The following is a 14793-nucleotide window of genomic DNA, read 5'->3' as shown; positions in this document are numbered from 1 at the left end:
TGAGTTTATTTTCCAAAACCCATTTCTTTAGATTCTAGGGTTAACTGTTCATTTCCTAGCATGCTGCCCATTCCGGTCCCTTCCCCAGGACTCTTCCTGTGCCGTGGACAGTGGGATCCCAGGGCAGACGCCGTACCAGTGTTCCTCATACATCAAGTCCAATTACATTCGCACTAACATAATTAGTTACAGTACAAGGTCAGCCTCAAATCTGATCCTGTCCTCCTGGGACAGGCGCATTACAAAGGCATTCTCCAATCAATGAACAGAGTGCCCAAGCATGGTAGGGGTTTGTCCACCTGATTTTTTTTTTAAAGATTTATTTATTTATTTTGGAGAGAGCGCACAAGCAGGGTGAGGGGCAGAGGGAGAGGGAGAAGCAGACTCCCCGCTGAACACAGAGCCTGACATGAGGCTCGATCCCAGGACCCCCAGATCATGACCTGAGCTGAAACCAAGAGTCGGAAGCTTAACCGAATGAGCCACCCAGGTGCCCCTCCCTGATTTTTTTTTAAATGCTTCAGCTCAGCTAGGAAAACTCTGAACAATGGTTCTGATGCTCTCTGCATCACTACTGAGACCCAGCTCCACACTTACTAGCTGTGTCCTTGGGCAAGTTAGTTAACCTTGACAAGCCTTGCTTTTCTAAACTATGAGATCAAGAGGTTAATAGCCCATTTGTCATGCTCTTAAATCCAGGCTTTAGCAAGATCATTAATCATGATAAATCATAAAAGTGTGAAGGCCAGAGACTGGCACATTCACATATAATAAGTTATTATTATATCTCAATAAATGTTAGTTTGCACTTTATTATGTCAGATTCCAAATGAACTGACCCACTGTGACCATCTGTATCTCTCGATCAGGGAGCCTGATTTGACTACCTCGGAATCTAGCCCATTCCCATTCTATGGTGTGAAAACACCTTATAATGAATTGTTTGGGGTAACAGAAGCCCCTTAGCAGGTCCATCTCAAGGAGGGCAGAGTTCTACACTCCAGAGCTGTCACTGCACTCTAGAACTTACTCAGTGGTCTGACTGATTCCCTGGGGAGAAAAAAATGAAAATGTCATTTAAATGTCTGTGGAAAGAACTTCTAATGCAGTCCTTAAGGCTTGCAAGACGGAAAACAAAGATGGAAATGCTTGAGGCACGGAAGTGTTCCCGTCTGGTCCTCAATCCAGCCTGCCTCCTGTGAGACCAATTACCTCAGGGTAGGGTTTTCCTGGCCTCTTAATCACATTGGGCTCCTGCCACCCCATGGAGAAAAATTTCCTTAAAAGGATTTTGGAAGCTCCATTTAAAAGAGCAATGTACTGGGGCACCTGGGTGACTCAGTCAAGTGTCTGACTCTTCGTTTCAGCTCAGGTCATGATCTCAGGGTTGTGAGACTGAGCCCCTCTCATGGGACTCCGTGCTCAGCGGGGTGTCTGCTTAAGATTCTCCCCCTCTGCCCCTCCCCCACTCATGTGCGCTCTCTCTCTCTCTTTAAATAAATAAAATCTTTTTAGAAAATAAAAGAGTAGTGTACTAAGGTCATCTCTCAGTGACAAAGATTCTCGAGCCCAAAACCATGGAAACTGTCAGTAAAAGATCTGGTGTAGAAGTTTTTAGGACTCAGGTGTTTTGGGGACTGTGGTAGCTTTGAGGAGACCCCTATAGAATCTCAGTTCCTGTATTACCTTCAGGAGTTTGGGTCAGAAAACAAGACTTGGGAGGGGGTGAGGGGCTGGTGTTGGTTAGAATGCAGAGTGATTCGATTATTTCTGGAACTGACCTCGGCATCCTGGTAAGTAAGGGTCATTTGCATGAGCAGACTGTAGAAGGCAAGCTCCTTGAGGGCAGGGATTTGGGTCTGTTTGGTTCACGGCTGGTTCTTGAGTATATAAAACAGTGCTTGACACATAGTAGGCACTCAATAAATACTTGTGGAAAAAATCGGGGGTATTCCCAGGCAGACAGACTGGCAGGTATCTTTCTAGAGGTTGCCCTGGACAAATGTCTCCTTCCCCAGGGAAGGCTGGTTTTCAAAAAGGCCACAGGAAACAACACAAACATTCTGCCAGTGGTCAATTATGGGCACAAGGCAGGAAACTGGCTTCGAGCCTGCAGAGACTGAACGCTTACAACGGTGCTGATGAAAAGCAGCAGGTATAGCCCTGTGGGTCTGCTCAGGTGCAAGACCCTCCCACGTTCCATTCTGTTTGGTTATTTGTATAAATCAATCAGGAATTTCCCTCCACCCATCCAATCCGGTTACTGCCTTTCAGCCACCAGATGCAGCTGTGCGGATAATAAGTTTTCTTCACTGCTGCTTCTCTGATGGGATCATTTTATCCGCGGCTGCTCAAGTGTCTTTGCTTTCGCAGACCCCTGAGCGAACGTGTAAATGAATGTAGTTTGAGCACTAGGGGCTCATGATTTCTCCTCGCGACAGTGAGCTGCGGATGCACAGCAGTAAGGTCTCACGCTGGTTTGGGGTGGTGAGAGCCTCTATCTGTTCAGGCGTGGGAAGGAAGGGCGGGGGGGCGGGGGCATCAGATGGCAACCCTCAAAGGCAGCTCATCATGTAACTGGATCAGGCCACAGCAATCAAAGCAGGTGCCACAGGCTGTAAGCAGACAATGGCCCAAGGGAATAAAACCTCCACACGGAAGCAGGGCCATCGGCACATTGCCAAGTTTCCCTCTTTCAGGCTTCAGCCCTTCAAACCAAAGTTTTGCTTCTGATCCTCAGAGCAGGATGAAGAACCTGGACAAAGGACTTCAGCTCAGAGGCCCGAGGCCCAAAGACATCATGTGTTTCCATCTTGGATGGCCAGAGAAGACCCACAGGGAAAACCAATGATCTGGGAGGCGGGGGTCCTGAAATCTGGTCCCACCTTTTGTCATTAACTCTTGTAACGTGCCAAGGCACTTCTCCCTCGTGGGCCTCAATTTACCTATCTATAAAAGCGAAAGAATAACCTCTGTCACTTACTTGAAAGCTTCTATGGGAGAGTCATGTTTATGACAGGGCTTGGAAGAGAAGAAAATGGAGGTGATACATACACAGAGGGCATTATTAGATGCTGATTAACCCACAGCCTCCACAAATCATTAACCTTCGTTCCACGAAGCCTGCTCTATCCCAGGTGTGAAGTACTTCCAGCGAGGGTGGGGTGGGGGTGGGGCTAGGGCTGGGGCTGGGATCTCTCTGAAAACAAGTACGAGCCACCAATGCTCCTAGACTCACAATCCAGCCGCCTCCGTCCGTGTCCATGTCACAGTACACCTGCAGGGGCAGGCTGGTGTCACCGTGCAGGTAGATGGTGTACAGACCACTGGCAACATTGCTGTTCTGCTGAACTTGACTGCAGTCCGAAGGGTGTGGAAAACGCACACCAACTAGGAGTCAAGCAGAGAGATGGTGTCGTTAGGAGAAGGGCAAGGAAGAAGGAGGGGGCTATTTAAGACAATTTATTTTGTTTCGAAACTATTTCATAACCTCCTACTACGTTGCTTCTTCCAACTCTTCACTAAGATCTTATTTTTCTCATGCACCTGCTCTCATCAAACCCTTCAAATGTACTAGAAATAAGGTCAAGTTCACATCACCTCCTGCCCTAAGTCCCACAAAATAACATTCTGTTCTGCTCCCCTCTTTAGTCTTTCTGCCACGAGATGGATTTCATCTGAACCTATAACCGTATTTCAATTGCCCCATTTCCAGAGAAATCCATCACTCTGTCCACTCGCTCCTCCTCGGACACCTCTTCTGAGCTCTCTGACGCTTGTCCTCTACCATGTTCTCGTTCAGCGTGCAGGAGTCCACATTACCTGTGGAAAGGGTGGTAGATACATTCCTGCTCCGGCGATCACCCTTAAAGGCGATCAAGGAGACAGGGTAGGTGATGCCCTGCTCAAGGCCTCGCAACTCAAGCCTCTCATCCCCTCTTCCAAGCTGTACCTCCTACCAAACAAAGGAGACAAGAGACAGGAGACAGTCAGTCCGTGTGTCATCCCCCCATGCCTGAGGTGTCAACAGCATTCCCTGGTGCTAGTGACAGGAGTTCTCTGAGAAGACAATGTTTGGTTTCTTTGAGGGCTTGGTGGCCCCCAGAGTCCCGGTGGGTCCCAGCAGCTTCCCTGGAGGGTGGTGCCATGGAGACTCGGCCCTGCTGGGAGCCCTCGCAGAGAGCCGGCACCAGGTCCTGCCCCTGGAGGAACACCCTCCAGGTCTCCTGGTCAACTCGGCCTCTAGACATATGCCAGGACACCAACTACAGCCACCGAGTCTGGTGACACTGGGCTGACAAGCTAATAAGGGGAAAAAAAGTGACCACTGATATCTGTGAGGTGGAGCCATAGTTGGCCTTTCAATACTTCCTTCTGAACCTATCTTATTTCCTCTATGAACGGAGGGCTAACTTCCCTTGAAGGGCTATCATAAGCAATCACTGAGATCATGAATAAATCAAAGTGCCCTCCCTTTTCCCCTTTCTCCCTCTTTCTTGCCAAGAAGAAAGAAGAATTTTCCATCATAACAAGTTACCAAATTTGTTGGTCCTCAGATTCCAGGTGGGAGGTATAACTCTTGAAGTCAGGGTTAATCGATTCATTCAATAAATATTTACTGAGCACCCCTCGTGTGCCAGGTTCTAAGCACTTTAGATACAGTGATAGTAACACAGACAAAAAGTCCCTGTCCTCATGGGGCTAGCACGAATTGGGAAAGACAAACAATAAACACAATAACATGGAACAGATGTGTGGCCAGCGAATACACAGTGGTCAGCTAGGAACAGACATACAAGTGAGTCCTATGAAATGAGGCCACATGTAGGATGATGTCGACAAATAACCTTGTGTAGCACCTTTCCTTACCACAGCAGATGATCACTAAAGATCAACTCATTTCTCAGCAGGTCACCGTCATACCAGCAATCAAGCTGGTGGGCCCAAGTCAGGTGCTTCATATGGAGGGGGGGGCATGGGCACCAAGAGAACAAACAAGAAGTTTCCAATACCTTAACAGTGCCATCTGGGAACTGGTAGGTGAGAATGTAGCCATCAATCTGAGCAGAGGGGGCTGTCCAGGTCAACACCCCTCCGGACTGGGTGACAGCAGATGGACGAAGGTTTCTGGGAGGGTCGATGTCTGTATATAAAGTCAAGTAATTATGATTACTAAGTATTATTGCAAGCGGGGCAAGATAATTTTTGACGTGTTAACATATTTCTTCCCACTTCTCCTCCCATTTCTTTTCCTCCCTTCCAGCAAGTAGCAGTCTCTGCTCTTCCTTGCCACCAGCTCCTTATGACCTCTGTTTCCAAAAGCACCCACCTACCGAGGACAAGGGGACTAAGGAAGTTGGGGGTTGAGTGGGTGGCAGACAGAGTGAATCTGTGCTCCCACACCCGCCCCCCAACGCAGATTCTCCAAGAGTGGTGGGTATAAGCAATCTAGATTAGCAGACGGGTTCTCAGGGATGGCAGGGCTCCCAAGGTGGCGTGGGATGCTGAGACAGTGCAGATCTGAGAAGGCCCTGTGTGCAGAAACCAGGGGCTCAGCAAACACCTACCTGGAAAGATGACCGAACCCCTGGATGCCCATCTTCCCCTGCCCGGCAACTGGGAAATTAACGAAGACATCACATAAAGCCCGGGAGAGGGAGCGTGACCCTAAATTTACTGAGATTCTGACCAACAAGCAGAATGTGATAAACATTGAGTTGGCATAGAAATATAAAGTTCTATCTCTTACATCATGAAATATGTGGCCTTAGATGCTTACCCTGTACAGAAAGCCTGGGAAAGCAGGGGGGTGCTTGTGTGAAGGAGAGAAAGAAAGAAAGGGAAGAAGAGGTGGAGGGAAAGCAGAGCATTTCCTCTGACTCTGAACACGGGGCTGTGTACGTGCACACGGGAGACCAGGGAAACTCAATCTCAGCAAAAATTCCAGTCAACACCATATTAATTGGTCAGATGGCTCATTTTTCTTAAACCAAATAAGATATTAAATGAAAATTTCCATTTTGAAAAATCATCACAGAAGATGATTTTAATTTAGAGGTTCCCAAAAAAGATGTCTCCAGGCTATTTTCTCCCCAGTAGCATTTCAGCTGAGAACGGAATTGCGATATTTTAATAGAAATCAGGCAGCTGTTGTTTTGAATTAGAATGTTTTGACAAATTTTGAGTTTCGGTAATATCAGCTTGGTCTGACTCTCTAAAGTGTAACATCTGGTACGGATTTCATTCTTTCCATCCACTGCAAAACTGAATTTCCTGCTTTCAGAAATTAAAGCAAAAACCTTAACTATTTAAATATCTTAAGCTGGTCTCTGCTACTTCTCTGCCCACCAATCCCCTGGTTACAGGCTTGAGAGGTCTGTCTTGGTTACTGCCACATTTCTGTGAAGCAAAAAGGTGGTAATACGGTTGTCTTTAAAAATGGCAAGAGTAAAGCAAAGAGAAGATAATGAAGGAACAGAGGAAGAAAGGAACAAGGGAGACAAACAGAGAGAGGGAGGGAAAGAGGGACTGGTTGTCTCTGGAGAAACTCACTGGGCATTACGGAGTTTTTCTTTCTATATACTTTTGTTTAGTTTGAAAATTTTTACTGTAAGTATACTTTACTTTTTTTTATTTAAAAACCCCACTCAGCAGGAAGCCTGCTTCTCCCTCTCCCGCTCCCCCTGCTTGTGATCCCTCTCTCGCTGTGTCTCTCTCCGTCAAGTAAATAAATAAAATCTTTAAAAAAATAAAAAATAAAAACCCCTGCTATTTGTAACTGATAAAGAAATTCAAGCCACCTCTAAGTCCAGGGGCCACACACGGTGTACCGGCCACAGAGGGGACGGCCAGGCCTTGCCCAGACTGTCCACAGAGGCTCGAGGATGTCAGAGAACCCAGTGACCTTCCCAGGTCCCAGTGAGGGAGATGGAGACAGAAGGGCTTCCTTGCCTCTCTCTTCTCCGAACTGGAGCTGAGGCCAAGCAGGTTCAAACACCCAGGCGGAGAGCCTGGGAGCTGAGCGGGGTGGACGGTGAGGGAGGCTACGTTTGCACAAGCACCTGGAAGAGCCGCACGGGTCTACTTTCACACTGTCTCCTCTACACTCTTCCTAAGCAGAGCAGTCACGCCTGCATAGTACCTCAGAAAGGGAAAGAGGGAACCCCTCTGAGGAATGGCCTCAGGCGAAACAGCTGCCCTCCCTGCCCCCCTGTGCACCCCCAGGTATGGAGGAAGACTGTCCTGATGGATGTACATGATTCCTTGTCCCAGGCCCTCACAGTACCTGTCAGGGCCTTGGTGTCGGCCTTCTTGCTCTCCTGGGCCCCCTTCTGGGCCCACACCTGGACAGTGTACTCCACACCTGGCCTCAGGCCCATCAGGACGGTGCTGTTCTGCTGCTTCCCCACAGACACCTCCCTGGTGTCCCCATCAGCAGAGGTGTAGCGCACCATGTACTTGTCGATGACAGCTTGTACCGGGTCCCAGGAGATGGTGGCTGTGTCCTCTGTCACCCGGTTGGTCACCAGGTTTTGGGGGCTGTCAATTTCTTTTTAAAAAGGAAAGGCCAAATTTTAGAGCTAAGGGAGGCCATCCCACCACCCCACCACCAGGAGTCTTCCCTTCAAGTTATCTTTAATAATGATATAATTCCATTGAAAACAGGAGTGAAAGGTCCCTGCTTTCCATTTTCCAGGGAAACAAGCCATTGGATATTACAACTGGGAGGAATTAGATCTTCTGCAAGCTCATCAATATGGAAATTTTCTGTCTCTCTAGTTTCCACAGAAGTAACAAAAAAAAAGTCTCCTGAGCAACAAGATAAGCCGCCCCACTGGCTGTTGAAACGACCTCTTCATTATCTCTGTGGTATCTGGTTATTTTGTTCACAGAATCTCAGAGCTGAGAAGTCAGATCTTCCAACCTTCTAGTCTTTTATCAAAGGGGAGCATGGAGGCCCAGAAAAATGAAAAGTCTTGCCCAAGATCCTGCCGTTTTCTTGTGTTAAAACCCAGATGGGCCCCTCTTTGCTCTGAGTTGTGAAGCCTCCCACCTTCTAAAGGACTTGTCTCCTTTTCGTCTGTGCTCTCTCCGGCATCCCTGGTCTCTCCTTCTCTACTGTCATCGTTCCCAGACTACAAGCTCTAGGACCTCCTGCCTCTCTGCACCCCTTAGCTGACAGACTTCTCAAGAGAACAGGGTTCACCTTCACTTCACTCCTCCCCTCCCATTCACTCCTCGATTCAATGAAGTTTGGCACTTTTCCATTAGCACGCCACTAAAACCGCTAGGATACGGCACCCCCAACTTCGCCAAATCCAATAGACACTAGCCATCCTCACCTTACTGGACTTTTGAGCAGCATGTGGCAGAGCTGATCCACTCCCTCTGTCTTAAAACACTCTCAGCTCTTAACTTCCATGACCACACCCTCCCCTGGTTTTTTCCTAATGGCCTGACCCTTCCTCAGTCTCCTCTGTCAGCAACCTGGAAATGTTGGGGCACCGGAGGCTCCCCCTTTTCCTCTCTCTACACTCCTCCCTTAGTGACCTCATCCATGTCCATGGCTTTGAATACCAACCAATGCTCTCTGCTCCCCAACCTGTGAGCCCCCCGGCTTGCACCTACAACAGCATATCCACCACGGTGCCTCGCATGCACTTGACACTGGACCTATATTTGTGGAATCAATAAGTAAATCACTCATTCAACCAAGGAATCTCACAAGGTTCTCCAGTTTAAATGTCTAAAAGTCTTCACCTTCTTCCCCGAGGCTATTTATCTCTCAGTCTCCCCTCTCAGACAATGCTGCCCCAACCTTCCACGTTGCTCCCCCTCTTTCCCAATGGCCGTCGCCCCCCTCTCCCGGATTTTACACTAGACTCTTCACTAACCCTCCTAATGCTACTCCTGTCATGTCCTCCGTGGATCCTCCTCACTGTGTCCTGAACTACCTTTTTTAAACAAACACCACATCACATTGCTCTTCTTCTGATAAATGTAACATGCTCCCTCTTGCAGGCACCGCGTGGTCCCGTGTGAGTGACCCTGCCTCCTTCCCACCTCACCCCATGCCACTTCCCTCTCTCCCCCTCTGTGCTCCAGCCACACCAGCCCCCCTCACAGTTCAGCAACCATCTTAGCTGTGCCATCTGAGGGCCGTCACGCACACCCTTCCCTCTGCCACAAATGGCGAGTTTTCCCCACTAACCATTCTCCCCTTCTTCCATGAGCATATTGTCCAATGGATCTCTCTATAATGATGGTAATATTCTACAGTGTCCAATACAGTAGTCACTAACCAATGTGGCTGTTGACCGCTTGAAATGCACAACTTTGAAAATCATTTAATTACTTCTAATTAGTTAACATTTAAGGAGTCCCATGCAGCCAGTGGCCACTCTGTTGGATGGGACAGTAGATCAGAAGTGTTGGCTAGGCATGTGATCATCCAGCTGAAGAATTCATTCCCCAGCCTTTCCTGTCGTGAGGTCTGGCACTGTGTCTTGGATCTAGCCAGTGGAACAGGAGAAGAAGTGAAGAACGTGTGCAATGTTCCAGCCCTGCCCTGCCCTTTCCACTGCTGGAATGAGGGTGGAGGATGACTATAGAGATGGAGGCAACTCCCTAGGGATGACTGAACAACAATACAGAAGCAGCCTGGCTCTCCCATGCCATGGAACGACCGTACCAGCCTGGCCCACCTACCCTCTGACCATCCCACAAGACAAGAATAAACTTCTTTCTTGTGTAAGCAAGTGCTATGTGGATGTTTCTGTCAATGTGGATCTTAACTATTACTCATCCTATCCCTTCTAAGAAACATCCCTACCCTGTTATTCTTTATACCTGCACCATGTTCATCTCCTTCATAGAACTGACCATAGTTTACAGTTATAATTTGTTTGCTCGTTGATTGTCTATCTTTCCCACCGGACTTTAAGAGAGCAGGAATCATATTTGTTTTTGCCACTGTATCCCAGGCCTGGCCTTTAGAAGATGCTCATCAAAACTTAACTGTGTGTTGAAATGAACACAGAGCTGCAACCTGCCAAGGTAACACTTGCTCCTTTAAACTACACACCACTTATTAAGTCAAACCTACGTAAAACAGCCTGTCACAAAACAGTTCCCTAACCCACGGTTTTTCACTGAGAGGCAGAGCGGTTAAAACCGCAAGGCTTGGGGAAAGGGTTTTAAGACCGTCACAGGACTGCTCAGTACTGAGTCCATGACTACACTTTGATTTTTCTTTAGGTAAATGAAGTTTTTTACAGCAAACTTTCCTAACACAGTCCCTGGTCACAGACCCCAAAAGCAGCAGTGGTATAGTTCAGCAACAGGTCAGCCCACAGTGATGACCTGAGTTTATTTTCTCCTCCCTCCTGTTACCTGTTGGGGCCTTGGTGTCGGCCTTCTTGCTCTCCCGGGCCCCCTTCTGGGCCCACACCTGGACCATGTACTCCACACCTGGCCTCAGGCCCATCAGGACGGTGCTGCTCTGCTCCTTCCCCACTGACACCTCCTTGGTGTCCCCATCGGCAGAGGTGTAGCGCACCATGTACTTGTCGATGACAGCTTGCACCGGGTCCCACGAGATGGTGGCCGTGTTCTCTGTCACCTGGTTGGTCACCAGGTTTTTGGGGCTGTCAATATCTAGAAGGAAAAGTACTGCTCAACATACACTATTAATAGGCCTCAGAGTACAGAATCTCAGGGTCATTTTGCTTGGGGTGAGATCCTTTCATGTTTTGTGGTTCCTCCCTCACCTATGCTCTAACTGCTTCATTGAGATGCATTTTCTCTCCCCAGACAGACTTTGACTCCCCAAGAAGAAAGCACAGTAGACCAAAAGCTACAAATCTACACTATTGCCTCCACTAAGAGTTTAATAAAACAAATCTCATTATTTACTTAGTAAGCGAACGTCAAACTCCCACTAGGTACAAGGCATGGTGTTAGGTAGCACGCGGGGCCCAGTTGAAGACACAGCCCATGCTCACAAGCAGTAACAATTTTGTTTCTAGCATCATGTCAACAAAGACCTCTGATTACATGCAAGATGATTCTAATAGCCAGATGCAAATGTCAGCTCCTAGAGGCAGAGGGCTACCTCCTAACCCTCCAGGGTTCCCACAGCCTCGTAGAGAACAGAGCACACGGTAAATGCTGAACATACGTTGTTAAATGAATCAGCCAATTAAAAACCAGTTTTAACAAATAATACAGTATATGTTAAAAAAAAAAAAGAAGATAGTAGGAAGGGAAAAATGAAGGGAGGGAATTGGAGGGGGAGATGAACCATGAGAGACTACGGACTCTGAGAAACAAACTGAGGGTTTTAGAGGGGAGTGGGGTGGGGGGAATGGGTTAGCTTGGTGATGGATATTAAAGAGTGCACGTATTGAATGGAGCACTGGGTGTTATATGCAAACAATGAATCATGGAACACTACATCAAAAACTAATGATGTAATGTATGGTGATTAACATAACATAACAAAATAAAATTTTAAAAAAATACAGTTTTAGCATGCTTTACATACTATAGATGCACTTGTAATGCTGGTTAGCTGGTTAAATCACTAGAGAAATATGGCCATATAGCTCTTTCACAATCAAACTAGAATAGAACATAAAAGTTATCCTTATCCTTAAAACCAGAATTACCATGATTCATACATGCTAAAGCATACCACATATATCTTCTTGCTCTGGTAGATGTAAAGTCTATTTTTCAAAGCTGAATTTTCAACATGTTATTATTAACAACATTTGATTTTCACTTTCTGTTCCCACTCAAAACACAATGAGAGACCCTTAATACTGTCCACAATGAAATATTCATGCACTCAGAGAAGGAGTCGCTGGGCATGACCATCCAATCATGGCAAAATTGTAGCTTAGAACTGCCACTTGGACCTGACTTGTAAGGAAACGAGTTAAAGGGAGGTGAGGGACAGTGTGTGCAGTCTCTTATGAAGGGACACTATCGTGCTCCTCCAGAGCTCATCTAGTCTGCCAGTGTCAGAGCAAGAAAATAAACTGGACCAACCATAGGCTTAGGTTTACATTCTCAAAGAACAATGCTCCCTTACCTGTCGGGGCCTTGGTGTCGGCCTTCTTGCTCTCCCAGGCCCCCTTCTGGGCCCACACCTGGACCGTGTACTCCACACCTGGCCTCAGGCCCGTCAGGACGGCGCTGCTCTGCTGCTTCCCCACGGACACCTCCCTGGTGTCCCCATCAGCAGAGGTGTAGCGCACCATGTACTTGTCGATGACAGCTTGCACCGGGTCCCAGGAGATGGTGGCCGTGTCCTCTGTCACCTGGTCGGTCACCAGGTTTTTGGGGCTGTCAATTTCTTCAAAAAAAAAAATTTGGAAAAGCCTAAGCTTTGAAGCCATGAAGAGATACCCATCACCCCATCACTGTCATTTTCATCTTCTAGGTCTCTCTCTGCACAAGGCAATGGTCTTCCCATCCAGAGTCTGCTGGGAATCAAGGGAGAAAGTAACCCCTGGCTCCCAATTTCAAAAGACTACTCATTGCAAACTTAACATATTTTCTTGGCTTTCAGCTCTCTGGAATGTGGGAGAAATGACATCTTCTTAGCAACATTATGGCACATCAAAACAATCATTAAACACCTGCCACGATGTTCAGGGTACCCAATTTATCGTTTTTTCAAGGGCTATTTCAGGGGCAATCATTCTAAAAGCATTATCACCAGCATTGCAATGGTCAGGGCCTATAACGTCTTTGCTGAGTCGGCTGAAAACATGGCCACTGCACAACTTTACTTCTCCCTTCTAGTGGGTTGAGTAGTTTCGTGAGCAGCTCATTACTATCAGGCAGAGTGATGGCTACCAGCTATGAGCCCACTGAGATCACTACTAGAACTCACTGTCTTTTTTGATCTTTAGGACTTTCTTTACAAAGTCCCTCATCTCAGACCATACCTTTCGTACCATGCACACTCAAATCCACATGTTCAAAATTCAATTCCGATTGACCATCTCTCTCTTGTTACCTGTTGGGGCCTTGGTGTCGGCCTTCTTGCTCTCCCGGGCCCCCTTCTGGGCCCACACCTGGACCGTGTACTCCACACCTGGCCTCAGGCCCGTCAGGACGGTGCTGTTCTGCTGCTTCCCCATGGACACCTCCCTGGTGTCCCCATCAGCAGAGGTGTAGCGCACCATGTACTTGTCGATGACAGCTTGCACCGGGTCCCAGGAGATGGTGGCCGTGTCCTCTGTCACCTGGTCAGTCACCAGGTTTTTGGGGCTGTCAATTTCTTTTAAAAAAAAAATTTGGAAAAGCCTAAGCTTTGAAGCCATGAAGAGATACCCACCACCCCATCACTGTCATTTTCATCTTCTAGGTCTCTCTCTGCACAAGGCAATGGTCTTCCCATCCAGAGTCTGCTGGGAATCAAGGGAGAAAGTAACCCCTGGCTCCCAATTTCAAAAGACTACTCATTGCAAACTTAACATATTTTCTTGGCTTTCAGCTCTCTGGAATGTGGGAGAAATGACATCTTCTTAGCAACATTATGGCACATCAAAACAATCACTAAACATCTGCCACGATGTTCAGGGTACCCAATTTATCGTTTTCTCAAGGGCTACTTCAGGGGCAATCATTCTAAAAGCATTATCACCAGCATTGCAATGGTCAGGGCCTATAACGTCTTTGCTGAGTCGGCTGAAAACATGGCCACTGCACAACTTTACTTCTCCCTTCTAGTGGGTTGAGTGGTTTTGTGAGCAGCTCATCACTATCAGGCAGAGTGATGGCTACCAGCTATGAGCCCACTGAGATCACTACTAGAACTCACTGTCTTTTTTGATCTTTAGGACTTTCTTTACAAAGTCTCTCATCTCAGACCATATCTTTCGTACCATGCACACTCAAATCCACATGTTCAAAATTCAATTCCGATTCACCATCTCTCTCTTGTTACCTGTTGGGGCCTTGGTGTCGGCCTTCTTGCTCTCCCGGGCCCCCTTCTGGGCCCACACCTGGACCGTGTACTCCACACCTGGCCTCAGGCCCGTCAGGATGGTGCTGCTCTGCTCCTTCCCCACGGGAACCTCCCTGGTGTCTCCATCAGCAGAGGTATAGCGTACTATGTACTTGTCGATAACAGCCTGCACAGGATTCCAGGAAATGGTGGCTGTGTCCTCTGTCACCCGGTCAGTCACCAGATTTGTTGGGCTGTCAATATCTGAAAGGAAAGTTAAAGTGTACTATTAACAAGCACTAAAGAGTTAGACCATGTTGCTTAGAGGGAGGCAGTTTCTTGTTCTTATGTTTTTCCCATCTCTTATGTCAGTTTTCAGTTGTTTCATGGACGTAGACCTTCTCTCCATGGTTGGACGCTTGGATCCTCAAGGAGGCAGCATAGGACAGTAGAATGAGCACTAGATCCAGAGTCAGAAGAGCGAGGTTCTGTTCCAGCCCAGAGATGCAGAGCAGACGGGAAGGGAAAGCCCAGAGCAGAGCCACAGACCAGGGATCTAGGCCCAGCTCTGTCATCAGCCAGCTGTGGCCCTGGACAGCTAGCTCTGCTGCCTCTAGCTGAGCCTCAGTTCTTTCTTTGTACAATGTGGGCCTTGCTATCTAGATATTAAGGTACCATAATATTCCATGAATATTCCACAAATCTGACTCCATGAATCATCAGCTAATTTCATGACTTATAAAAATTATTCACTTCTCTGTATATGAGGTTTCTGAACTATAAAATGGGGATATTGATCCCCGAGCTAGCCATCTCACCAAATGCCTCTG

The 14793-nt window shown here is 47.5% G+C and overlaps 1 protein-coding gene across 2 annotated transcripts in view; it reads right to left on the bottom strand.

Annotated features, from left to right (window-relative positions):
• TNN (tenascin N) overlaps positions 1-14793 on the bottom strand; it is a 64287-nt gene that overhangs the window by 12016 nt on the left and 37478 nt on the right. For both annotated transcript variants that reach the window (XM_036117342.2, XM_078077994.1), the window contains 8 exons: positions 13964-14227; positions 13031-13294; positions 12098-12361; positions 10393-10656; positions 7286-7549; positions 5013-5143; positions 3823-3955; positions 3239-3390 (listed from right to left, as the gene is read on the bottom strand). In XM_036117342.2, coding sequence (XP_035973235.2) covers positions 3239-3390; positions 3823-3955; positions 5013-5143; positions 7286-7549; positions 10393-10656; positions 12098-12361; positions 13031-13294; positions 13964-14227 — 1736 coding nt within the window. The remainder of the gene's footprint in view (positions 1-3238; positions 3391-3822; positions 3956-5012; positions 5144-7285; positions 7550-10392; positions 10657-12097; positions 12362-13030; positions 13295-13963; positions 14228-14793) is intronic.

The sequence above is a fragment of the Halichoerus grypus genome, chromosome 7 (genome assembly GCF_964656455.1).
Source record: "Halichoerus grypus chromosome 7, mHalGry1.hap1.1, whole genome shotgun sequence".
In the NCBI taxonomy this organism is placed as follows: domain Eukaryota; kingdom Metazoa; phylum Chordata; class Mammalia; order Carnivora; family Phocidae; genus Halichoerus; species Halichoerus grypus.
This window is presented reverse-complemented; position numbering and strand designations above follow the sequence as displayed.